Source organism: Ceratotherium simum, chromosome 9 (assembly GCF_057802395.1).
Source record: "Ceratotherium simum simum isolate JZ-2026a chromosome 9, ASM5780239v1, whole genome shotgun sequence".
Classification (NCBI taxonomy): Eukaryota; Metazoa; Chordata; class Mammalia; order Perissodactyla; family Rhinocerotidae; genus Ceratotherium; species Ceratotherium simum.
In genome coordinates this window covers 57,911,400-57,937,487 of record NC_141908.1, presented here as the reverse complement: position 1 = coordinate 57,937,487, position 26,088 = coordinate 57,911,400, and the positions used below count along the sequence as shown (strand labels likewise).

Below are 26,088 nucleotides of genomic sequence, written 5' to 3'. Positions count from 1 at the left end.
TCTTGCTCAGCAAAAAAGTGGAGGATTGGCAACAGATGTTAGCTCAGGACTAATCTTCCTCAAAAAAAAAAAATTACTTTTTTTTCTTTGTAGTTAATAAGTATGGTTTGGGGAGATAATTTGAGACTCTGTAAACATCGTATTTCTTACAAAAATTTTTTCCCACTAGTTTTAATGTACAGTAATAATTCTTACCTGAATCATTCTGTGTTCTGTTGACATGTACCCATAAAGCTTTGAGCACTTCCTTATATTCTGCCAACAGGATGTTCCAGGGTCATCTTGTACTTTCTCTACCCAGCCTTGAAATCTGCCATTTTTTCAAGGATCCCTGATTCTTTTTAGTGAGAATACTATTTGGAAATCGAGATCCAGGGACTTGTGCTCATCACTACTGAAAGGTCATTGATTTTAGGCTCTTGTGTTAGGGTTCTCCAGAGAAGCAGAACCATTGGATATATGTATAAGGGGATTCATCATAAGGCATTGGTTCATGTGATTATGGAGGCTGGCAAGTCCAGTCTGTGGGGTGGGCTGGCAGGGTGAAGACCCAGGAAGAGCTGATGTTTGATGTTCCGTTGAACAGATGTTTGAAGGCCATCAGGCAGGAAGAGCCGATGTTGCAGATTAAGTTCAAAGGCAGTCTTCCTGGAGAATTCTCTCTTATTAGGGGAGGGTCAGTCTTTTTGTTCTATTCAAGCCTTCAGCTAATTGAATGAGGCCCACCCACAATATGGAGGGCAGTCTGCTTTACTCTACCAATTAAATTGTTAATCTCATCCAAAAACACCCTTGCAGAAACATTCAGAATAATGTTTAATCATTTATCTCAGTACTCTGTGGCCTAGTCAAGTTGACACATAAAATTAACCATCAGAGCCTTCTCAGTGGACAGAGCTAGGGGATACACACACACACACACACACACACATACCCCTATATCTATATGTATTAAAAACTATGAGTACGTATTCATTTTTCCTATTCCAGTTATCACTGTGGGGTTCATTCTAGCCTCCTTCCCCCCTTTCCATATTTGTAACTCCCTTGTTTGACAGTGAGAAGTCTGGCTCCTGTTATTCACAGTTTACTTATTTATTTGCTCAATCTTAGAATATACAGTAAGTAATTCAGAATTGCTAATCATTAACACTGTAAAAAAAAAAAAATTATTGGAATTTAGTGTTTAGTTACAGGTTTGTTGTTGTTTACAGCCTGAGCATATGTCGTGAAAATCCTGTGTTCAAAAGTTACTTGAGTTAGTTCCCCCCGCCCTTTCGTGTAGTTACCTTTATCATTTGAAATGCCATTAGAGCTATTTCTTTCTGTTTGATTTCTATTTTAGGGTTTTTTTTTCTGTCATCCTTGTTGATCTTCTTGTTTTTCTTTGAGTAGGTGAAATATTAACATGGTTCCAAAAGTTAGAACTGTACAGAAAGCTGTACTCAGAGAAGTGTTAGGCATCCCTCCATCTCTTCTGCTCCTTTCCCAATCCTCCATCCTTTCTGCCGTTCTCCCCTGCTTCCTGTAGGCAATTACTCTAAGTTTCTCATTTGTCTTTCTTTTGTTTCTCCTTGCACAAAATGAGCATATAAATGTATGTATTCTTCTTTTCTCTCTTTACTACACAAAAGGTAGGACACTGTGGGTGTTCTTTTGCACTTTGCTTTTTCCACTTAACAATGTATACTGGATATCTATATTATTTTATAGAGATCTTCATTCATTTTTATAGCTGCATAGCACTCCGTTGTGTGGCTATACTGATTCTTTATTCAACTGCTCTTACACTGTGGACATTCAGGTTATTTCCAATTGTATTTTTCAATTACAAATAATACTGCAGTGAATAATCTTGTGTAATATGTGTGTGTAATATGAGTTTGATCTCTATTCTGTTGTATTGTTTTATGTTATGTGTAGTATGTGCATTATATTATATTTTTCTTCGTGATATGCTTTGTACGTCCATTTTAAAAATTTCTTTGGATATTTTGGATTTGTTGTTTTTTGTTATTGTTATAGTAGCTACTTGTGTCCTTATACCTTTTTTAAATGCCCTCCATTTCTTGTTTTCTTATTTAACTTTCTACTACCCTTTATTTTAGATTTTAATGGTGTGGTTTGATTCTTAGCTATTGCTATTTTAACAATCAGTGGGTTTATTCTACATTTTTCTTTTTCTCTCTCTTCCCCCGTGTTATGTTTTTAGTTGCATTATATCTACTTTGTGTTCAAATCTTAACTGCAACTGTTTGCTCTTAGTTCTATAATTAAATATGTTAAATCCTTACCATCATTCTTTACTGAAGTTTCCCAGTCACCTGTCTGGTTATATGTAGCTCAATTTTTAGTAGATTTCTTTTTTTTTTTTAATTTTATTTATTTATTTTTTTCCCCCAAAGCCCCAGTAGATAATTGTATGTCATAGCTGCACATCCTTCTAGTTGCTGTATGTGGGACGTGGCCTCAGCATGGCCGGAGAAGTGGTGCATCGGTGCGCGCCCAGGATCTGAACCTGGGCCGCCAGCAGCGGAGCGCGTGCACTTAACCGCTAAGCCACAGGGCCGGCCCAGTAGATTTCTTAAGAAGAGTTCAGGGGCACAGTTCTCCCTGAGTTCTGTCATATTTTTGTTGTTAGTGTTGTTTTTCTGTAGCCTTCATACTGGAAGGACAGCTTGGCCAGAAATAAAATCTTTGGTTCATGCTTTCTTTCCTTGTTTACAGTGTGGCCTTGCTTTATATGTTGTTTTTGAGAAGTCTGATGCCAGTCTTAATTTTCTTGCCCTTCTAAGTCGTTTGATCCTTTTGTTTGGAATTCTTGGTTTTATTATCCCTTTTATTTGTAAAGTCTAATAGTTTTACTGGGATATGTCCTCGAGTTTATTGTAGCAAGTCAGTTTTCCCTGCTAGCTACTGGATCCTTTTAATATGTAGAATTGGGTCTTTTGTTTCTGAAAAGTTTTTTTGGATTATAAATATTAGTTCCGTTCCAGTGTTGTTGTTTTTTCAGGGACTCCAGTTATCCAGAATTATGTATCTTTTTTTGCCTATCTTCCATTTCAAAAACTTTTTCTATGCCTATTTTTACTTCAGTATCTCATTGTCATTCTCTTGGTTCTTTAACTTTTCTTCAATATCTTTTATTAAGTTTTTATTTGAGTTTATTCTTGAGCACCTTGTGATTTAGTCTTCAATTCTGATATGATTTTATCTTTTTCTTCTATTTCTTACCTGAGTTTAGTCACTTCTTTAGTTTTTTTTTTTTGCTTTTGTCGATTCTATTTTTAGGTTTTAAATTTCTGATCCAAGGTTTTTTTTCATATCCCAAATGCTTGTTTAAAGAGATACAGCTCAGTTTGGAATGTTTATTCAAGTTTTCTGCTTTGCTGTTGTTTTTGAGGGATACTTTTCATCAGCTTAGTTGTTCTGATTTCATTTTTTATAGTAGTTTTATATAGATGAAGATTGCTTATGCATCTGCATTTCTAGGAGCAGGGCTGATGTTTTAGGGGGTCTTATGAGAATACTAATTCAAGAGTCCCCTCCTCTGTCACTGTAGCAAAATATAGTTTGTTTGTTGGATGTCTTTATTTCCTTCTGTGGGGGAAAGGATTGTGTGTCTCTCAGTTTGCCTCAGTGGTTGATAGATGCCAATGTAGATTCCTGGGAGGGGGAGGGATTATGAGGGAGGGAGTCAGAAAGGGTGATCGTCTTAGTTCTAGTCCCTTTAATTTTGAACGTTGAAGCCAATGTAATGAGCTTAAGCTAAATGAGAATTTAATGAAAGAATTATGCCATATCACCCTCCACAGAAAGGCAGCTGGGCCCTCTTAAGGTACTGAAGCCAGGGTGAGAGGTAAAGCAACTTGCTTAAGGTCGCACAGCTGATAAGGGACAGAGTTAGGATTTGACTCTCGGTCAGTCTGGCTCTGGTCTTAATCATGATCCCTGCTGCTTCTGCTTGTTGGCAGGGGCTCCACAAGCAATGCAGAAGTCATTGAAATCGGGAGGTGCTGCTTGGTGCCTCCTGCCTGACTGGTATGCTTTGTACTGGAAGCAGTGGCCATTTTAAGAAAGCCCTTTTAAACTTAAACCATTTTCTTGTAAAGTAAACAATTACCATAGTTTCTCATTTTAAAAAATTTGATTTTGTATGTTGCGTATTCCTACAAAAAAATATTTTTTCTAATCGTTGTTGCTGCAGTCTCACTTCTAGGAAATAGTATTAGTTGAGGCAGAAATGATATTGCCTCAATTATTAGAAATGCTTGCTAGCAAAACTTATTGTTTTTTAATTGATGCAAAACTTATTTTTGACTGTCCAGAGGAATTCCAAAGTCGCCTCTGTGGTTCTCTTGTGGATTCTACAGATCGCATGATCTGCCAAGTGAGATGTGTGTGCTCGCGTCAGGAGCCATCTAAATATTGCAAGAAAGATCTTGGAGCTGTAAGGTATTTGTGGATGATAAAGTGAGAAAGTGAGGTGGAGGAGGGGGTGATGGTGAATACTGGAATAAAAATGAAGATTTAATTTCAGAAAACGGAAAAATGTTCATGTTAAAAAGTGGCTTTTTCCAAGTGTTAAAATATAGATAATGAAAACTCACTTAGACTATAAAGTTAGTAGAGTTAAATAAGCAATTTCTAGAGCCAAAAGTTAGAGTTGGCTCAGCGTAAAGAAGGCTTTATAAAATGCCTCTCTTCATTCGTGATCCCGATGGGCCAGGTCCCAAGATGTTTCAGTAAAGGTCCCTGAACTATGTAATTTGATATTCTGTTCAAAGTAAATGCATCCTTTATTAATAGTGCTTTGTTGAGTTTAAAATTGTCTAAGCTTGTTTTTCCCTTACTTTTTCTCCTGCTTCCGAATTATTCTGCCCCGTGGCACCTAACTGAGGAAGCTGGCAGGATAATAAGAAGGGAGTTTATTCAACGAATATTTATTGTGCATTGGTTATGTGCCAGGCGTTGTCCTAGGCAAACATAGACACATTCAAACGACTAAGCCAACGGCTACTTTCGATTTCAGAAATAACTTTTTTGGCTTTATTGACTATATAGGTAAAATAAATTGTTATTAAATTTGGAACGTGCTCTTAAGTGTTAATATATGTTACGTGTAAAACTTTTGGACTCTCTTTTCCAGGTCAAAGAATATGATACTTAATTGATTCTTCACCTAAGAGATCTGCCTGGTCTTCTGACCAACTACGACTGTCCATACATCAGGGAAGGCATAAAGTTGTGGACATAAACTTTGCTTTTCTTGGTAATTTAATCACTTGAAAAAGCGTATTGTATGGTGATAGTGATAGAGTGAGAGGGAGACTGCTGAGAAAGTGACTTCAGTCACAAAGAGGGAACAGAAGTCGCCAGTGCCAACCGAGTGGCAAAAGCAGGGCCCCGGCCTGCTGCTGCTGCCTTTTCTCTTGTGGGTATTGCGTTTGTTAGAACTGGTCTCCTCCTCCTCAGCAGTCTTACGTGGGGCCCAGATACGCAGATCTTTCTCCGTGGAGAGCTTTAGAATATGATGGTGAACGTGTGAATATTTTCAGATTAGATGTAGTCTATTTCCTGTCTCTTCTTGATTTTGAAATAAAGAAAATATTGCAAATGCAAAAAAAATTTAAAGGATTGTAGCTCCCTCTTTTACAGCATTGGTATATTTAAAGATTTAGACTTAACTTTATCGTGGACATTTTCAAATATATAAAAGCAGAGAGAATAGTAAAATGAACTACATTTACCCACCTATCATCTTCTTTCAACAATTATCACGTGTGGACAATCTTATTTCATGTATGTCCTGCTCTCCCCATTATAGACGTGAGTCCCAGGCATATTTCATTTGTAAATATTAAAGTGTATGTCACTAAAAGATAAGATACTCTTCTTAACAAACATAACCTTAATGTCTTTATATCTAAAAAAATGAGCAATTCTATTTGAGAGATGTTAAAGACCTTTATTATTCATATTGTAATAAAAGTTACTATGTTAAACAAGAGCATGAGAGGTCAGATAACTTAGGCGTTGGACTCAGCCTTCGGTTGAAATGCCAGTTTTGCTACTTAAGACCTGCATGACCTTTGTCAGATTAACCTCCCTTCATCTCACTAAGCCTCACTTTCCTCAGCTGTTACATGATGACAACAGTAATTCTAACCTGAGAGGATTGTTGTGAGTTATAAATGAAATAATGCGCATGAAGTGATTAGGGTACTGCTTTATACATAGAACATTCTCAGTGATGTCAGTCATTGTTATTTTTATTTGGAGGTATAATACAGATAGTTAATTTGAGATTTCACCTCTTAGTGTAGGTGATGTTTCAAAGTGATTTGCATTCATTGATCCTCTAAGCCTTTGATTTTAGGGAGTACAGAACAGTATTAGTGTTGTTTTAATTCAAAGGCACATTTTATACTTTTTTCAAAAGCAAACTTGATTTAATTGTTTTAAAACATGTAATACCATTGAAAGGAATAAATATTTAATCTTTAATTAAATCTTGGATGTCTTTATATGTGTTGGTATGAAAACTTTGAGATACCTAAGACCTTTATTTATAAATCTCCCTATAGGTTAAAAATGAAAATCAAATCTTAAGTTCCCTTTGTAGTACCAATTTATTTAGAATGATAGAGAGTTCGGGCATCTATCTATGAACATAAAGTAGTAGCCGCATTATTGCTTATACTCTCCTTTCTTTCCTCTATTTAATCCATTTAGTCTGTTTTTCTTATTGTTTTACCCCATCCAGAATGTACAGCTTTGAAAGAAATTGGTCTTTGCAGCTGAAGTTCTTTCATAGCAGTATGTTCTAATTATAGTGGAAGTCGGGGGATAAATTGCTCAGGGTGTGCAATTCATTTTACAGACTTTCTGGAGCATATTGCTTACATATTTTTAGTTTTTGTTTTTTAGTACTTAAAGTGCACATCATTTTCATCTGGATTTTCCTGATTTACAAAATGGGCAATTCTGTTGTTTATTTTTAAAATTATTTTTTGACATCTCTATTGAGGTAAAATTTACACCCATTTTAAGTGTGCAATTCAGTGTGATTTTTAGTAGGTTTACAGAACTATCACCACAATTTGATTTCACATTTCCATTCACTCCAAAAAAGAATCCTTGTGCTCATTACTAGTCACTTCCCATACTGACCCCGGCCCTAGGCAACCACAAATCTACTTTCTGTCTCTATGGATTTGCCTGTTTTGGATATTTCATTTGAATGGAATTGTACAACATGTGACCTTGTGTTTCTTTTACCTAGTATAATATTTTAAGGTTCACCCATGTTGTACTATTTAGCAATACTTCATTCCTTTTAATACTTTTTTTTTTTCCCCAAAGCCCCAGTAGATAGTTGTATGTCATAGCTGCACATCCTTCTAGTTGCTGTATGTGGGATGCGGCCTCAGCATGGCAGGAGAAGCAGTGCATCAGTGCGTGCCCGGGATCCGAACCCAGGCCGCCAGCAGCGCCGCGCGTGCACTCAACTGCTAAGCCACGGGGCTGGTCCACCTCATTCCTTTTTATTGCTGAATAGTATTCCGTTATATGGGTGTACCACGTTTAGTTTATCCATTCAGAATTGATGGACATTTGGGTTGTTTCCCTGTCTTGAGTGTTATGAATAATACTGCTATGAACATTTGTGTGTAAGTTTTTGTGGGGACATATTTATTTAGAAAAAATTATTAACATGTATGAGATAATGGTTCTCTCTGCTCTTCATGTGTTTTTAATTTTGATTTTATTATGTGGCAACATAATATAGTGGAGAGAAGCACTGTGCGCAGGGTTTTAGGAGCCTGGGTTTCATGTTACTCTCTTGCTCTGCAGCCTTAGGAGAGTAAATCCACATCTCTAGATCTCAGTTTCTGCTCTAGATTGAATGTTTGGGTCCCCCCCCAAGATTCATCTGATGAAAACTAATCCCCAGTGTGATGGTATTTGGAGGTGAGGCCTTGAGAGGTAATTAGCATTTTTATAAGAGAGACCCTAGAGAGTTCCCTTGCCCCTTCCGCTATGTAAGGACGCATATAGAAGATTCTGTCTGTGGACCAGGAAGTGGCCTCTCACCAGACACTGAATCTGTCTGCATCTAGATCTTGCACTTCCCAGCCTCTGGAACTGTGAGAAATAAGTTTCTATTATTTATAAGCCACCCACTCTATGGAATTTTTGTTATAGCAGCCCCAACAAAACCATGAGAAATAAATTTCTGTTGTTTATAAGCCACTCAATCTGTGGTATGTTTTTTAAGGCAGTTTCCTTATCAGTAAAATGAAAAAGTTGGAGTAGATGTTCTCTGTGGTTCCAAGTCTGTGATTTATAAATCTGTTAAGTTCTGTATGACTTTGGGCAAATTCCCTAACTTCTCAGTGCCTCAGTTTTCTCATCAGAAAAATATGGAGCTATTAATAGAATTGTATGTTCTGAGGATGAAATAATATTCTTAGAACATAAAAAAGTGCCAGGATGTGTTAAGTTACTTGTAATAATGTTGTGACCATTTTTGTGTGTTGGATCAGAAAGACCTTAGTGGGAATGCTTTGGCCATGGCCTCAGTGGAGAATCGGTGGTAGTAAATCAGTAATTAGTGGAGGAAGGAAAATTTAGTTACTAAAAATAGACGCTGTTTATTGAGTGCTTACCATCTTGGAGTATACTAAACAATGTGCACACAGAAGCTCACCTAATCCTCAGTGCTGTGAGTTAGGTTCAGTGATTATGCCTATAAAAGAAATTAAAGGAATTGCCCAAATCACCTAGCTAGTAAGTGGCCACCTTGGCGTCACACTTCGGCTCCAAGGCCATGATCTTTACCACTGAAGTCAACTGCCTTTCAGGGAGAACAGTTCTTTGGAACAGAATCCCATGGCAGAGAGGTTTCAGTGGGGAGGTCTTCGCTTGGGAAAGATAGCTGTTATTGCTCTCGTGAGGGATAAAAGAGGTGAGCGTTCTATAAGTAGTTTTCCATATGTGCCTTGTATTATTTTTTTCCATGTGATAGCGAGGTGACATTTCAGTTACTGAACAAGTCAAAAGATTTGCAGTATGTTCAGTATTGTTTTTGTAGTTTTACCTCAAAAAATATGTTACAATATATATTGTTTTTTTTTTAAATGGGACTTTTAGTCTGATGGAAAATAACTCTCTCACATGTTCCACTGGCTTCTTTCTGCCTGTGTAATACTATAAGAATTTCCATTTTGTGGCAGTTTTCCATCTTTTTAGTTAACTTAGATATTTTTTAACTTTTTTTTTACTATTATTTACTTTTTTTCCTGTGTGGTATTTGGTATGTACCAAATATTTACATTATATAAATAAAAACACTTAGAGCCAAAATCTCAGTTCATGTTATATGTATATTATCTCATTTGAACAGAAGTATTCTTTTATATATGTGTGGTATCCAACATATAAATAATTGGATGCTAAAAATTAATTTGTATGCCAATTATTTGGAATTAGGAACCTGATAATACATCTGAACCTCTTTTCAAACCCATTAGACTATTACATGTTTGGAATATTGGATTTAGTCTGAGATCAGCTCAGTGGAAGGCATGTATATCTTTGTGAAGGATAGAGGAAGAACACTTCTTTCTAGGATAAAAGTCAAGAGAGAAAAGGTTTGGTGATGACCCACAGAAATTCTGAGATGAAGAGGAGGATGGAAGATATCTACATAGCAGGCAAAGAGGGGTTGGGATCTAGAAATTAGATGATGAGTCTGTCAAGTTATTATAGCTGGACTTGGTTCCTCCTCTGGTGATGGAGGGAGACCTACCCAGTCAGGTGAACTCACTGGACACATCCGTTGATCTGGAGAAAGAAATGGTCCAGGCTTCTTGGAGCTCAGTGCAAGACTCAGATGCAGTAGCCATGCAGGTGGAGAGCTCATCTCAGAGAGCTCTGGCAGCAGGTGAAAAAGCTCTAGCCATCAGATACTCTGCAGCTAGGGATACCAGAAATATCTTTACCTTCCTGGAATTTCACAAGCCTGATTCACTTCTGTAAAGCAGTGTTCCTTTTTCCTTTTGCTGCCCCAATTTTGGTGAAGAAGCAGCCAAACTCCTGAGGATTTATCAATAAATTAACACAGATAAGAAGAGCCAAAGATTTGAAAATTTCATATAGTTAAGGAGTTTTTGAAACTGGACCTTCAAAAATAGCAGTTTGCAGTGCTAAGGGTTTGGTAGAAAGTCTAGAGGGATGGAGAAATCCTTAAGGAACTGACTTCCCTCTGCTTCTGTCTTTGTAAATATCAGTGTCAGTGGCTCCTGCCAAGAAGAGGCAGGGAAAGAGGGTGGTATAGAGGTAGTTGCTTACATTGTAGTTTTTGAAACGGTTTTTAAGTGGTGGGCTGTCATTACCATTAGCAGTATACTTTTGAATTTTTAAAGTTTAAATACAGTATAGGACTTTTAATGTCCTACTGGACTCCTTAATATAGAATTTTCTTGTCTTTCAAGGTAGATTGTTGATATTTTCATAGAAAACTCAAAATCTTTCTCCTTCCCTTTCCTTTCTTCCCCCCTCACTGAATAAACTAGGTCCTGATCCATCTGTAAAAATGGTATAATATGGTGATACTTTAGCTTTGAATTTTGTTTAGAGGAATTAGAGTTTTGGATATATCTGTATTGTAAAAGTAAACCATTATTTTATCATTTTCATTTAAAATCTATCAAAAAGATTGTTCTTTCATTTATACTGTCAATATTGTTGTAAAACCAGATTAATAATCAGACACAAGCACCTGTAATAACAAAAAAATTACATGAATTTTCAACTGTTGATCTGCTTTACTGATGTATTATTCTAAAGTTGAGTAATGTTTGTTTCTTCATAATTTTATATATGGATATGTAGAGTGATGAGCCCAGTTAACGTAGTAGTGAGTACCTATAAGTATATTTGTTTTGTTTTAATCTGTAAGATTGCTCTTCCTTCGAAACAACAGTTGAAGGTGTTTCTAATCTGAATTTAAGGACAGCTGTAGTATTTCTTCTGGAAATACAAAGCTAAGGAGCCTGCATTCTGATTTCATTCATTGCCATCATGTGTCTACATGATGTAGACTTATTAGAGATGATTTAGTTAGCCTTGGGCTATCCTAATGGGTTTTCAGTGGTTGTTAAAAACGCTCTTTGAAGAATCTAACTAAATTTTCCAAATAAACTGGTTGATTTATACTTACTGAGAGAGGAGTTCCAGTGCGCTCACTCATATCATCAATTACAATCTCTTATGAAGTGTAATTTGCCCAGTGTTGATTAAAAGGCCTGCAATTATCTTTTCCTGCTTCTCAGCACATCCTCTGCTGCCCTCTAATGGCTGCGCATTGATAGCACCCATGGATGTCTATTTTACTGCCATCAGGGACCTGCTTTTCTCCAGCTTCCAGCCGGTTATGTAGCTGCTGGATCTGTGGGAGACTGTCCCAGTAGAAAGAAGCTGCTTTGAAGGAAAAGCATGCACACGTGATCCTATGATTGCACCACAAGGTATTCACATCAGGTAGTTGTGATAATGTTAGGATTCCTAGGTCAGTATTTTACTTTACTGTGTCATACGTTTGCTCATTTGTTCGTTCGTTGATCAGATATTTTTTGAATGCCAGGCATGTCCAGCACCTAGCCTGGCCTTGATCCAGTAGCTGCTCATTGTAGATTTGTTAAATGAGTGAATGAATGAGTGAATAAGTACAAAGATAAATGAGACTTGGTCTCTGCTCTTAGGGAGACAAGATACCAATTTAACTACTTGGTTGCCCCACTTTTCCTCTAACTCGCCAAGATCTTGGGAAAGATGTTCACACTAGAAGATGGATACAAATATCAGTTGAAACTTACTTTCCCTGTATTTCTAGTCCTCAGAATTCATCGTCCCTCACTGTGAAAGGGCTCTGTTTTAGGTAGGATTTATTTTGCACTTAGAAAAGGTAATAATTTACTTCAGTGTTTCTTGCTTATGGTTGAAGGTAACATGCAGTTATGGTTGCACATTTTTCTTTATATTCACCAGTCTTCAAGGCACCACATCTGCTATAAACTCTGGCTTTCTGCCTCCTTTATATTTAATAAATAAAATTGTGACTTGAAATAGGTTGTTTTAAATGACCGTAATATGAAATATGACATGTTTTTGTTAAGCATGTTGTGAATTGTTTTATTCTTCCGTTCTTAGCCTTTTTCACTTGGCAAGTTTTTTAAAAAATGTATTTCCCTTGACACTTCATTCGTATCAGGTTAATGTTCGTCATTGGCTTCATTCGTTGTTTGAGAATATAATCCACTTAGATATATTTAGGTTGAATATATTTAGGTTGAATAAGTTTCTTCTTGTGAAAAACAATGATTTGTATGTATCCATGGGAGAAGAACATGAGCTGGTCTTTGTGTTACTTAACATTTTATTGCATGATGGTAGTGGATGGTTGTATTTTGCAAGATTTTTCCTTTATTTTGTGTGTTTTGTGCATTATTTTAACTATTCTATGAGATGTGTAAGATAACCAGAAATAGGAGAATTTGTTTTTTTGGTTTTTTTGGCTGTGCTAACAACTTGAAAAATCTAAAACAAATAACTTCTGAAAAACTAAATTTAATTGGAACTAGTGGTACAGTAATCATTATTTTTTATTACCCACCTCTTTTATGACAACAGTGAAAGAGATTGATGGAAAGGAGACTCTAGAAGGGAGGAAGATCTAAAGAGTAAACATTACAGCTTTCGTTTCTTCATTGCGTCACGTTTTATCCATCAGTTTATTTGATCTTGGCCCACACACCCCAAAACGTATATTTCTCATTACTTTAAATTACTTTCTCATCACTTTCAAGATGTTCTTAAAAAAAAAGCTGTTGGATAAAAAAAAAAAAATTAGTATTTTGCCATGCTGAAGTGGTTCTGTAAAGTAATGGAAAGTTTGGATAAAGCATCTGTCTCTCAAGAGACAGTAATGAAATGTAAGATTGCTTCTGGATGTCATAGTTTGCCAAGGTAAATCTAGACCAGAGACTGAAGCCATCTCCCTTTTTTGCTTTAAGTATATGGAGAACACACCTGAAATTTATACAATGTTATAAACCAATGTTACTGCAATAAACAAAAAAATTTAATAAAAAATAAAAAAAAATAAGTATATGGAGAACACAGTAGTGAAAAATTTGGCATTTGTTGGCATAAAATCAATAACCTGACTTGTAAAGCTTGGGTAACACAGATATTACTCCAAGGGTCATGTGCAGCTGATTTCTTATGCCTTGAGGGATCCTAGGAATTCTAGATGTTCTTTTCTCTTGGGTGCTAGTTAATTGGGTTATATTGTGGCAAGGCTTAAAACCTCAATGTATTGATGGACATTTTCATTCAGTATAAGTGGCAACAGATTAAAGAAAAGAAGCAGCATTGTGATTGCAGACATGATCTGCTAAACTCTAAATTGCAGTTTTGCTTTCTGTACCAATCAAGTTTCTCCATTGACTAAAGAGAAGCCGACTCTAATTTAAGCAGAAAAGGGATTTATTGGAAGGATGTTGTTTGTATAATGCACGGAATTGATGAGAAGGATGGAGAAATAGGCTCAGAAAATAGGAAGGAGACAAAGGCAGTTGAGAATTTGTCTGTCCTCATACCATAGGAAAAGTGGTTAGGAAGCCAGTTCTGTTTCTATGACTAAGTTGTTCCTGTATCTGCATTATTCCCTGAAGGTTGAAATTCTTTTGTGAGAGCATCCTATTGACAGCCTAGATCAGCAGTTCTCTTGTTTCTAGCTTTCAGAAAGTCTGTGAGGTCAAAATTGTTTTTATAATAATTTTTAGGTATTATTTGCCCTTTTCACTGTGTTTGCATTTACACTGATGATGCAAAAGCAATGGTGGGCAAAAGTACTGGTGCCATAAGACTGAATCAAGGCAGTGGTGTGTACACATATACATACTCTGGATGTTTTAATTTTGCGTATAGTCTAGAGCTCCATCTTGTTCAGTTGGCCAGATGTCACTGGATATTTTCAGAGCTGTTTTGTTGGTAAGCCGATATTGCGATGTGAGAACGTCACTGCTGGAACCAGATTGCCTGAGTGTGAATCCGAATTTCCCCAATCACTAGCTGTGAGATGCTGGGCAACATTTAACCTCTCTAAGCCCCAGTTGACTCTTCTGTAAAATGGGGATAATAATAGTATTTACCTCATGGAATGTTGTGAGGATTAAATAAGTTAATACAAATAAATCATTTAGAACAGTACGTGGCTTGTAGTAAACACTTAGTAAGTGTTAATTTTCATAATCATTATCATCATCCTTATCAAGCTTTCAAATCTCTTCTCTGACAAGCTTGTCACAGGAGAAGGGACCATAGACGTGAATCTGAGCTCTCGGTTTCTTGTAGGGCTGGATAACAAAGTCATCGGGTTAAGGTATTGAGCTGGAAACATGAAGTGCTACTGGTTTTAGATTAAAAATGTAAAATGTGAACTTTTCCCTCATACTTCCTACTAATTGTATGTTAGCCCGGGCTGATGCAGAACAAAAATGAACGAACAAATTGCAAACAAATATTCAAGTATGAAACTTGAAAAGAATATATCATATTTAGTTTGACAGCATGTTTTCTTTGTAGACAAGTGCAAATAGTGGTAATGTTTTTTTTTTAGTTGTATACACGAAAGCTGTAAAATAGTATACTTGTTTAAGTAGTCTTGCTTAATTAGTCATTATCTGACAAATATTAAGACTACATTTTTGTTTTCTTAATATCTGGGATTTTCTTTTTTAAAGATTACATTTTTTTCAAGGCAGGGCTGTGACTTGAGTTTTTAGCTCTAGCTCGTAGCACAGTGCCTGAAATGGGCTAGGTTCATAGCAAGTATTTGCTGAATAATACACTTTCATACAGAGTCACAGTTTCTGCTATGCTGGAAAATTATTTTTAAGAGAGTATGCTTTCTGGTGACTCTAGTTAATAATACTGTATTGCATAGTTGAAAGTGGCTAAGAGAGTAGGTCTTGAAAGTTCTCATCACAAGAAAAAATAATTTTTGTGACTGTGTATGGTGACAGATGTTAACTAAACTTATTGTGGTGATTGCTTCGCAGTATATATAAATATCAAATTATTATATTGTACACCTGAAAATAATATAATGTTATATGTTCGGTTGTATCTCAATAAAAGAAAAAGAGGCTTTTAAAGAAAAAGGACTGTGCTTTTGCTAAATACAATACAATTTTGCAGTGTACTCTAAGGAACTGTCACTATATTGTGATAATGAGTGGATGTGAGGTGGGACGGGAAAGGAGGGATAAAATGTGATGGCGAATACTCTCTCAGACATGAAACTACATATAGGTGGATAATATAATTAAACCTTTGGTTTCCTTGTTTTGTTTTGTTTTAAAGGTCCTACTCTCCTCGAAATCCTGTTTTAATAGTATACTGGGCGGGCCAAGCCTTCAGATGCTTGCTACGCTAAAGCTCCCTTTTAAGGGAAACTGTCTTGCCCTTAGCCCTTGCTGTACGGATAGTCCCGTTTTGTATTTAGCCATAATCCCTGGCTGTGGCTGAGTGGACACCAGAAAATCAAACCAAGAACAGTGAATTATGGCATGGTACAAAAAGGTCAACTGGGCTAATCAGATTTTTCCCTGGAGAACTTGAAAATACAAAATGTGGAGAGGTGGAGACAGATAATAGTGGGGGCGAAACATGAAACAGGGTGTTAGGAAATATCCTGAGGCAAACATGAGGAAAAGATATGTTACCATGTGTTATGGAGAAGCAAAAATATGAGAAATCAGAGAAAGCCATCGAAATAGTGGAACTGAGAGAATCGGATATTTGGAATTAAGCTGTGTAATTAATAAGGAGAGCAATAGAGAGAAGATTGCCTGTTTGATTAATTGATTCATTCCTTTACTCAACAAATAATTTATTGAGTTACTGCTATGTACTAGGCACTGTTTTAGCCCAAGAGTATTGCTCTGAAAAAATTCTCAAATGGCTGTAATTTTCCCTACTAGAGGATATTTGGCAATGTCTAGAGACATTTTGGTTGTCACAACCCCTTACAAAAAAGAATAAATAATCCAACTCAAAATGTCGGTAATGCTAAGATTGAGAAACCCTGGGATAAGCCATTGTAAGTATATATTTCATAAAATAATTATCATCTTGTAGTTGACATTTAACTGTCTGTGTTTTCAGAAGTGAGGAAGTTTACTGGAGTAAAATGGAGGCCGCAGTGATATTACCCATTCTGAAGAAAAAACTCGCCTTCCTTTCAGGTATGTTTTCTTCTTAAAATTGGAAGTGTTTGATGTATAAACTTTTTTGTCTTTGGTAAGTTTGGCAGAAATGCATTTCATTTTTCTGTGAAGATTTTGTTTCAAAGCTGTTTCTGAGGCTTTTTTTGATCAGAGTGGGTGCTGTGCAAGCCAGCGCTGTCACTGCTGGTACTTGGCAGGCCAGGTTTTACTGTGTTCTGTAATTTTATTAAAATGACCTTTACAAGGTAGATGTCATGACATCTCACTTCTTATATAAACATGAAATAATTAATGCAGACCAAGAATAATTGGCTAACCAGCATCCAAATACTTGTCTCTCAATTATAGAGGAGTTAGTTTTTATGACATCTTGCATCATAGCTTTTGTCTTCCATCTTCCTATGAGAAATTTTCAGTGTGCTGGAGGAGTTACGAAATATCAGTTACATGGTCTTCACTTTTTACTGTTTGAACTTGGTTATGCAAGCTTGAATTTACCTTCAGTTACTAACCCAAAGTCTATATCAGCTAACAGTCAAAGAGAAGGTGCGAGATATTTTACTAGGGTGAGAGCAGTGGTGTGATACATTGGGTGTAGCGATTTTCTGGGATTTTGGATTACTGAGTAAATTTGCACATGCTTTAGAGTAGGTGCTGTGGCCTGCCTGTTTAAGGTTTTTCAGACTATATTATTTTGCTTTTTTTTTCTTATTCTCTTTAGGTTGTATCAGAATTGTCTTGATATTCAGGCTACTAATGTCCTTTTTCCAAAGTATATTGTATTTCTCTGTAAATTGGCATGTTTTTCTTTTTTTTTTCTTTTTTTGTGAGGAAGACTGGCCGTGGGCTAACATCTGTTGCCAGTCTTCCTCTATTTTGTATGTGGGACGCCGCCACAGCATGACTTGATGAGCGGTGCGTCGGTCTGCGCCCAGGATCCAAACCTGCAAACCCCACGCTGCTGAAGCAGAGCATGGATGCTTAACCACTAAGCTACTGGGGCAGCCCCGGCATGTTTTTCTAGTGTAGATTTTAAGGACAAATAAGGTATTGAATTCCACTAGTATTATTATTTCCTTATTTAATATGTTTCCTTTTTTAAAAACTTCTTCCCTTACCAGTTGATACTTACCTTTTCTTGGTTATTTTCTGATGTGAGTGTTGCAGGAAACATTCTTATTTGTAACTTTGTGCAGTTTGTAGGAGTTCAGCAGTATAAATTCCTGTAAGTGGAAGTGTTAAAGAGAAGTTACATTTAAATTTGTGTTAGGTTTTGTCAGATTGCCCTCTAAGAATATTGTTTCAATTTCTGTTTCTCTCACTAGTGTATGAAAATACCTGTTTGTCCACACTGTTGCCAAGAGTGGATGTTATTATTCTTTTTAAATCTTTATCAGTGACATTTTTGCATTGTTTTGACCCTTGTCCCTGTGCAGCATTTGACCCTGTTGACCACACCTACTTGAAAGTCTTTTTCCTCTTGGCTTCTGCCGTCTTTTGCGTTTACAGTAGTGATTATTTTCTTGTCCCTTGTGAAAGCTGAGGGCATGAGGTTAAATGTAGTCCTGAATGTTAGACTTGTCCTCTAAAGAGAATTCCACAGTGGGTCAGAATGCTACAGTCCAGATAGGAACCTTTCTGTGGATTTGGTTAATGCAGGGATAAAGCGTAGTGATTTTGAGGAGCAAATGAAATTTCTCTTAGCCTACTCCTCTTGATGTCCTCTATTGACTATTAATTATTCCAACCAGTAATTTCCAAACCTTTCTAATAATAGACAAAATCTTTTCAAAGCAACAAAATCAGGAGACAGTTTGAAAACGACAGTGCAATCCATTTTTTAAAAACTAAAAGCTATATTCTAAACAAAAAAACATATGCAGTTGAAGTCACTGTTATCTATTAAACTGAACCATTGAATTGCTATTTATTGAGGTTAAATAAAGTGGTTGAATATTAGTAATTTATATGGTTAACCTAATAAAAGACAGAAGATTATGATTGGTAAATGATGAATTGCACTCATGTCACTCATGGGAGTTGTTATTTTCACTTCACACCTTTCAGTTTTTAGTTATGGATTTCCAGAGATCATATAGAATTGTTTCCTTTAGTATTTACTGGTTTTTAAGCTTCTAAAATTGTCATAAATGTCAGTTGGGTCAAAAGATGGGCTTCAGTGTAAAAGTCAGTCATATGGGGAACTTTCAAAGAAGCTGTGTATAAAATAGTTACATTTTAATGCTTATGGAAGATTTAAAAGGACTTGAACATACATGCAGTGTAAGTGCGTCCCAGTATCTGGCTTTCAGGCTTCGACACCCAGGTTCCATACTCGCAGCTTTCTCTTTCTCGCCGCGTGAGCAGAGAATGCCTCTCTGACCTTTGTGAGTTAACTCAGGTCTTTCCTTGTCACAGAATGCTCTTTTGACTTGGTTTATAAATTCTACCCATTTTTCTAATGTCTTAACTTTTCTATAAAACTTCTCACATTTATGCCAGCTCTTATCATTTTCTCCATTTTCTAATCCCTTTAAATTATATTTTATATATTTTGTACAACAGTCTAGAAAATAAGCTGTCATATTTCATACTGTTATTTCTTGTAACTTAAAGCCTTTCTTCCTAGGTTGATTGGAAATTTATTTTATTTTACTTGTAAATGCTTATTGTGCCAGGCACATGAAAGGTGCTTGATGAATTGATTATATTAAGAAGCAGACTAAATGGAAGAAAATTAAAGAAAATGGTAATTGCTATGTTTAAGTGAAGATTTCATGGGTGAAATTTTTTTCTGAATTTTGTATAATTTTGCTTTACTACTATAAACATTTATAATATATAAAATAAACAACCATTAGATAGTTTTTTACTGATGTCTTAAACTTGTAATTGTTTTAGTAACATTAGATCTAAATATATATTATTCATTTAGTGCTTTACTATCTATTACGTGTTAAATTTATATTTTTTTCTCTAATAGGAGGAAAGGACAGACGAAGTGGCCTCATTCTGACAATTCCATTATGTCTCGAACAGACAAATATGGATGAGCTGAGTGTCACCTTAGACTACCTACTCAGCATTCCAAGGTGACTCTAAAGGTGTCTTTTCTTAAGTCTCAATGTTTTCATTCACTTACTAATGATTCCTGTTATTGTTAAAGTATACTTTGGAATCTTATCTGCTTTTATTAGCAATGAAATTTTAATTAAAAACACTACAATCAATAATTCACGATACTACAGCAGATAAAATAAAGACTTATTTTATGCGCTTGATGCACTGAATAGTAAGATACAGATTTCCAAAGTGTAGGTACTGTTAACTTTTAAGGAATACAAAGGTTGAGCACCTATGTACCATGCAACTGGAGAAAACTTAGAGAAGTTAATTCAGTAGAAAGCATCTTTTATTTAAGTAGCTATTTCACTATATAGATATAAATACATCTGTAGATTTTAATATATTGAGTGAAGGCTATTAAGAGTTTAAAAAATAGTTCTGTTTTAAAAATGCAAAAAAATGTTTATATTTCAATCCAAAGGTCCTTGGGTTTTTAATTTTTACATTTCTTGGGTGAAGACAAAACTTAAACTTTCTATTTGCTTGAGCTCACCCATCACTTCAAAAACAAAACCAAAAAGCCCCTCCCCGAATCCTTCTCCCACATGTGATTTTAGGGGCTGAAGTTTGACTGCAGATTAGAATCATCTGGGGATATTTTTCAAAATCTAATGCTTGGGGGTCCACCTCCAGAGAGTCTGATCCAGTTGCTCTTGGGAGGCCTGCTCATCAGACTTTTAAAAAAATCCTTAAAGCTTCTGTGATAATCTAATATGCAGCCAGATTTGCAAACCACTGCAATAAAGCATGAGAATGAGGGCAGGTGTTTTTGTGTGTTTGTAAAATATAAAAGTGGCAGAAGGAACAAATTGTCTTTTATATAATGCTCTTAAGCTCCAGAGAGTGAATTTTAAACATTTTAGTCAGAGCAAACATTCTTTGTATCCTTTTCCTGTATTTGCATTTTGTTTGTTGACGTAATAGATTATATCATTTTAAACCACCTTGCACAGAACAGGGTTAAAACTATATTTTAGAACAACTGACTTTAATCACACCTACTTTCAGTATTGGTCTGTAATTTCATGATTCTTTTGCTGATTGTTTTTTTCAATATTGGGGAAATGGAGGTCTTCAGAGGAAAATTTTCAAGTTTTTCATTTTCTGGATCTGAGCTGCTGATTGCTGATTTGTATTATTCACCATTAGATAACAAACTGCTGTTTAGGTAAATGAGACTAGCCAGACATATAGTTAATAAATTGTGAAAAAAATTCATGGGTTTATAGATGATTAGATGGGATCAGGGAACTTAGAGACCATCTGAACCACCTGCCTTATTTTATCGTTGAGGGAATTGAGACTCAGAGGTCTGAGTTACTTGCCCGGGATCACACAGCTGGTTAGTAGAAGAGCTGGGACTAGAATCCACAATTCCTGACACCAATTCAGAGCTTTTCATACTTCAGATGAACAGAGTACAGTGTGTTTGCATCTTGTGTGAAGTGAGGTTCTGAAGTTAGAATGTAATGTAGAAATTACTGGTAGTCAAAATTACCCTTGAAAAATGCCTAAGGAAGGATTAGAGACTCATGTACTATTTTTCCGTGAACATGCTAGGTTTTCTTCCAACATTGTAACATATCGTTGAGGCTGAGTTCCAGAACACAGTTGGCTTGTGATGAGGTTTGTTAGAAGAAAATGCGTGCTTGTTTGTACTAGAATCACGCTCAGCCCAGCAGGATACTCGCACTGTGGGAGGCACCGGGTAGAGAAGCAGGCTAAGGGACTGGACGTTTCACTCTCCTCTCCTGTCTGTTCACTCTGGGTGTGCAAGCAGGAAGTACAATGGAGGGCAAAGTAGGCTACACTACTTAAACTTTCTGTCTCTTTCTTTCTCATATAAATATGCGTAAAATGCTGTTCCAGTGTAAATTGTGAATCAGTTTCTGCATATCTACAAGTACCTGCCAGCCTTTAAAGAAGATAAAAGTTGAAGGAAGATGACAGAACTTATTCTAGCAAGGCAAAATAGATACTTGGATACTTTATTTTTGATAATTGTTTAGCTAGAGTTTGGCCTTATCAGATATTTGTAAACACTCTGAATTGTTAGCCTTCTGCTTTCTTGGATCAGCCTCCTATAACTTTGGCATTTAAAAGTGTCGGCAGCTGTATATCAGCACTCGCCATTTCTTTAGAGAGCTAGAGTGTTTCTGAGCTCTTCATTGCAATTCTGGAGAGCTGTTTATTAGGTGCAATCTTAAGTGATTTTTCTCCTTCAGAATGTCTACCATTTAAAACTGCTTTTAAATTGTAATCCCCCCTAAACATTTTATTATGAAAATTTTCAAATCTAGAAAAAGAATTTGAAAGAATTATAAACACCAATATGCCCATCACTTAGAAGTCTGCAACCAACATTGTATTTTATTTTATCACATATCTATTCATTTATCTACCCCTCTTTCCATCACAAAACTGTTTTTAAGTTTACCCTATCAGATTGGGCTCAGCATGTGTCTAGAAGGTTTTTCGATTTTTGGTATATCCTCATTTTTTTGTGTGTAACCGGCATGTGTCTCCCAATCTCCTGCTGTTAAAGTTTAACTCCTCCAGCTGTGAATGTCTCCAGACAGCGCCAGCAGTGCAGCTAGCTAATGTGATCTCTCATTCCTTACAGGAGATGTCCAAAGTGGTCTCTTTTTGCAATGAACATGTTAACATTTTGAATATAATAATAGCTTTTTAAAATTTATGTAGGATGTGAGGGCGATCTGGCTGTGACATATGTCACCCCATTGATTTCCAGGGTAGATTCAACTGATCTGGCTGGCTAGGCGGGTGTCCCCTTCTTCCTTCACCGCTCCACGTGTGTCCCTCCCAGAACTTCATCCTCAGTCAAAGAGGATGACCTTCCCCGACAGAGGAGGACCATTCTTTAATCAAGGGTAGAAGAATAACTGCGCTCCCCTGCTAGAACCTCCAAACAAGCTGTCAAGGTCCATTTGTGGGAGAACTTAGGGGAGTCAAGCTTCCAAAACTCCAGACACATCTAAATGAGGTACTGCCTGTGGCAGGCTGCCTTGCTTTTAGCAAAAGGAAAAAATAAAAATAAATTACAAGTTATGTAAAAATGAGAAGGAACTATTTAGTTTCTTATCTATACTTTATGCTTATTTTTAATGACCAGGGACAAGGTGTGCTATATACATGGGTAACGCAGCACAGTTGAGAATGGGGGCACCTCCTGATTCCTTTTCACACAGGTTGGCCCTGGACTTTTTTTTTGTTTCCGAGTCTTGAGTAGAGGGCTGAGAAGAAAGGAGAGGGTCAGGTTAATTGTAGCCTGACCTGAATACTGAGTATATGTTCAGGTAACTCCTCATGTCCAGTCCTGTGTGCAGTTCAAGAATAATCATTACTGCCGCATTTTCTATAACGGGTCAATCATAAGTTTTAATAAAGAATAGTAAAGACTGACAGATTTGAGCCAGCCTGAGTGTTAAATTTTAGGAGAGGTAAATGGAGTTTTTCCTTTGTTTTCCCAGCTATAGCTGTACATTTTAGATATAAGCAACAGGATCAGAAATTATGAGTTGATGATTCAGAAAGCAGAATCAAATTCAAGATTTCTTTGTGGAGGTAAAGACAAATATAAATTAGTCTGTAAATTGTTTCATTAAAAATAAATACTGAGATCAGCACTAACTAAAACCTCAGAAGTAGGTTATTATCCCATATCATTTTATTACATATTTCAAAATTTTAAATCAGAAGCATATCCACATTCAATGCATAGAATGAGATTTGTTTCAATCTATTACGTGAAGTATGATTATAAGACATTGAGACTACCTGCTTTTTAAAAACATGTGGCAAAACATACATCAGTGTTTTTCAGCCTTCTTTTTTACATTATTACCTTTGTAAGGAGCCCTTTTAGACAGTTTTTCCTATTCACTTCGCTTGGTGTCATAGTAGTTTATAGTTGAATCAGTCTGTTGTTAGATTGTGAGGTCCTTGAACACAGAGCCACGTCTTATTTATCTCCATATCCACAATGCCAGTAAAAACGATTGGGAGACTTTGGGTGTTCATTATATCCATATTGAAGGAATCAGCCAGACTTGGCAACAAAGTCATAGAAATGACCTAAAATATATCGTGAAAGGAAATATAACAGCTGTGTAGTTCTGTAATTCTTTAGAGTGGTGAAATTATCACTTGAATCCCATACACATAATTTTGTAACTGCCAGTATTCTATAGGGCTTGTATTCTGTATGTTCAGAATTTTAAAAAATCTATCTGTGGGCATCTTTGTTCAGAGAAAATCTTAGAAAGAAGCCAAATTCAGGTGGTCTTCAACTTAATGATGGTTCAGCTTATGATTTTTTGACTTTATGATAGTGCGAAAGCATGCAGTAGAAACGGCATTTCGAATTTTGAATTTTGCTCTTTTCCCAGGGGAGAGGTAGGTGGTAGGATATATACTCTCTCATGATTCTGGGCAGTGGCAGCGAGCCACAGCTCCCATTCAGCCATGCAGTCATGAGGGTAAACAGCCATTCTGTACCCATACAACCATTCTGTACCCATACAACCATTCTGTTTTTCACTTTCAGTATAGTATTCAATAAATTACACGAGCTATTCAACACTTTACTATAAAATAGGCTTTGTGTTAGATGATTTTGCCCGACTGTAGCATAACGTAAGTGCTCTGAGCGTGTTTAAAGTAGGCTAGGCTAAGCTATGATGTTTGGTAGGTTCAGTGTATTAAATGCATTTTTCACTTAATGATATTTTCAATTTATGAGAGGTTTATTGGGACATAACTCTATTGTAAATCAAGGAAGATCTGTATATAAAAGATAGAAGTGGAGGCCCCCAGCTGTTTCTGCTCATCTGCATCTTCCCTTCTCCACTGTTAAAGAGCCTCCTTGGAGCTTATTAGAGCAGTTAGAAGATAATTTGATTTTGAATATAACACCTTTAATCCATCATTGATTTGTCATCTTAGACTTCAGAAGGGTCAGTATAGTCAGTGAGAGTGTGACTGGGATGGCTCTCCTTTATTTTTGTTTTTTTATGATACAAGCTTCCAAGGAAGTCTGAGCCAGTGCCACCTTTTTTCCTCTTCAACAAATGCACTTTCAGGAAATGGAGGGATAATTACATTGACCTTAGAATTACTTTAAAGCGCTGTAGTAAGTGCTCTGAACATGCTTTATGCTGTTGATGAGTCATTTTTAATATTCATTTCATTCATTCAACAAAAATTTATTGAAAATTTATAATGTGCCATTTAAAAATGTGACAGCTAAGCTAGTATTTCCTTTCTGTGCTATGTGTTTTTTATTTTTCTGTCCTTTCTGTTCCCTTTTCATATGCTTAAGTTTGTATCGAGGGATGACTGAGTTGTCAAGCTGGACTAATACAGGAATAGCCAAGCTAATTTCTCTGTCCCCGTAGTGTCCCCATTTTGCACATAAGCTCAAGATTAATTTTGCTAAAACAACAGTTCCATCATCCTTGTCAGTTTTCTATGACCTCCTCTCCTTTCTACACAATGAATTCAATTCAGTAGCCATTTGTTTTGCTATTCTCAAGTGCAGACACTGTACATCATGCGCTGTGAAGGCAACAAAGACTAGGTCTTTGCTCTCAAGGACAGTCCTTCACCCTTCTTAACTGCTGTGCCAAGACCTGGTGTGATTTGACTCACCTTTTTCAGTTCATATTTCTTGAGCTCTTATCATGCAAAGCACTTAGTTTTAAGTACTTGTATTAACTCAATCTTCAAAATAATAGTTGCATTAGTTCCTTTGTATAGATATTTCCCAGATTCCTCCAGCTGTTCTCTAGACTTTAGTTGCTGTTTCTGGCTCTTTAGACATTTAATCATGATGTGCTTAATAAGAATTCTTGAATTTTTACATTTATTATTTATCTTATGTACTTTTTAAAATTTCAAAGGTGTATGTTGTTTGCCTAGTAACATTAATAAGGTAACGTCAGTGAATATAAAGTAGACACTCATTAAAATACTTTTCTCCCCACCTTTTCGCCTTTCTAAATGATCCTGAGCTCCTTGAGGGGAAAAACTTTGTCCTGTAACTTGTGTTTTTCATAGCCTTATGCAGTACCTCATACTCAGTCCGTGATCGGGAGTCATGGAGATGGGTTTCTGCTCTTTGTTTTATTTGCTACTTTATTTGCTACCAGAACCTGGTAACTGACCATTCTCAGAGCATCTTAGATTTTGTTGGAAAATCAAATAAACATGCAGAAGTTGCTGGCTGAGTAGAAGCAGGTGTTGCTTTCCTTTTAGGACTTTAAATTCAAAACGGACCTGACATTTACTTACGGGTGATGATTGGGAGGCATATATGAAAAGAATATCCTATATTTAAAGAATAATAGATAAATTTAAGTCATTTAATTCTCATAACAACCCTATGAGATGAGTACTATCATCCTTAGCCCCCTCTCACATATAAGAGAACTGAGGCATAGAAAGAGTGGGCAATTTAGGTGTCTTGACCAAGAGCATATGGCAGACCACATGAGTAGGGATTTGAACCCATGCTCTGGCTCCAAGCCCGTGTTCCTAATCACTGTATTGCAGCCACCCTGATTGTAATCACAGTGCCATGTCTATTGATAACTTGTAGTTTCCATTCACATTTAGCCTGAATCTATCACAACTGATAATT

General features: G+C 36.3%; 1 protein-coding gene across 6 annotated transcripts in view; it reads left to right on the top strand.

The window, feature by feature from the left end:
• The window catches only part of SESTD1 (SEC14 and spectrin domain containing 1), a 123,332-nt gene that overhangs the window by 25,613 nt on the left and 71,631 nt on the right, over nucleotides 1-26,088 (top strand). For 4 of the 6 annotated variants that reach the window (XM_087435446.1, XM_087435445.1, XM_087435441.1 and 1 more), the window contains 2 exons: nucleotides 16,240-16,319; nucleotides 19,285-19,393. In XM_087435446.1, the coding sequence (XP_087291572.1) occupies nucleotides 16,265-16,319; nucleotides 19,285-19,393 (164 nt within the window). In that variant the 5' untranslated portion in view covers nucleotides 16,240-16,264. Of the gene's footprint in view, nucleotides 1-4,328; nucleotides 4,456-5,149; nucleotides 5,273-16,239; nucleotides 16,320-19,284; nucleotides 19,394-26,088 lie in introns of all 6 variants that reach the window. The other 2 variants (XM_087435442.1, XM_087435444.1) reach the window with 1 other exon arrangement.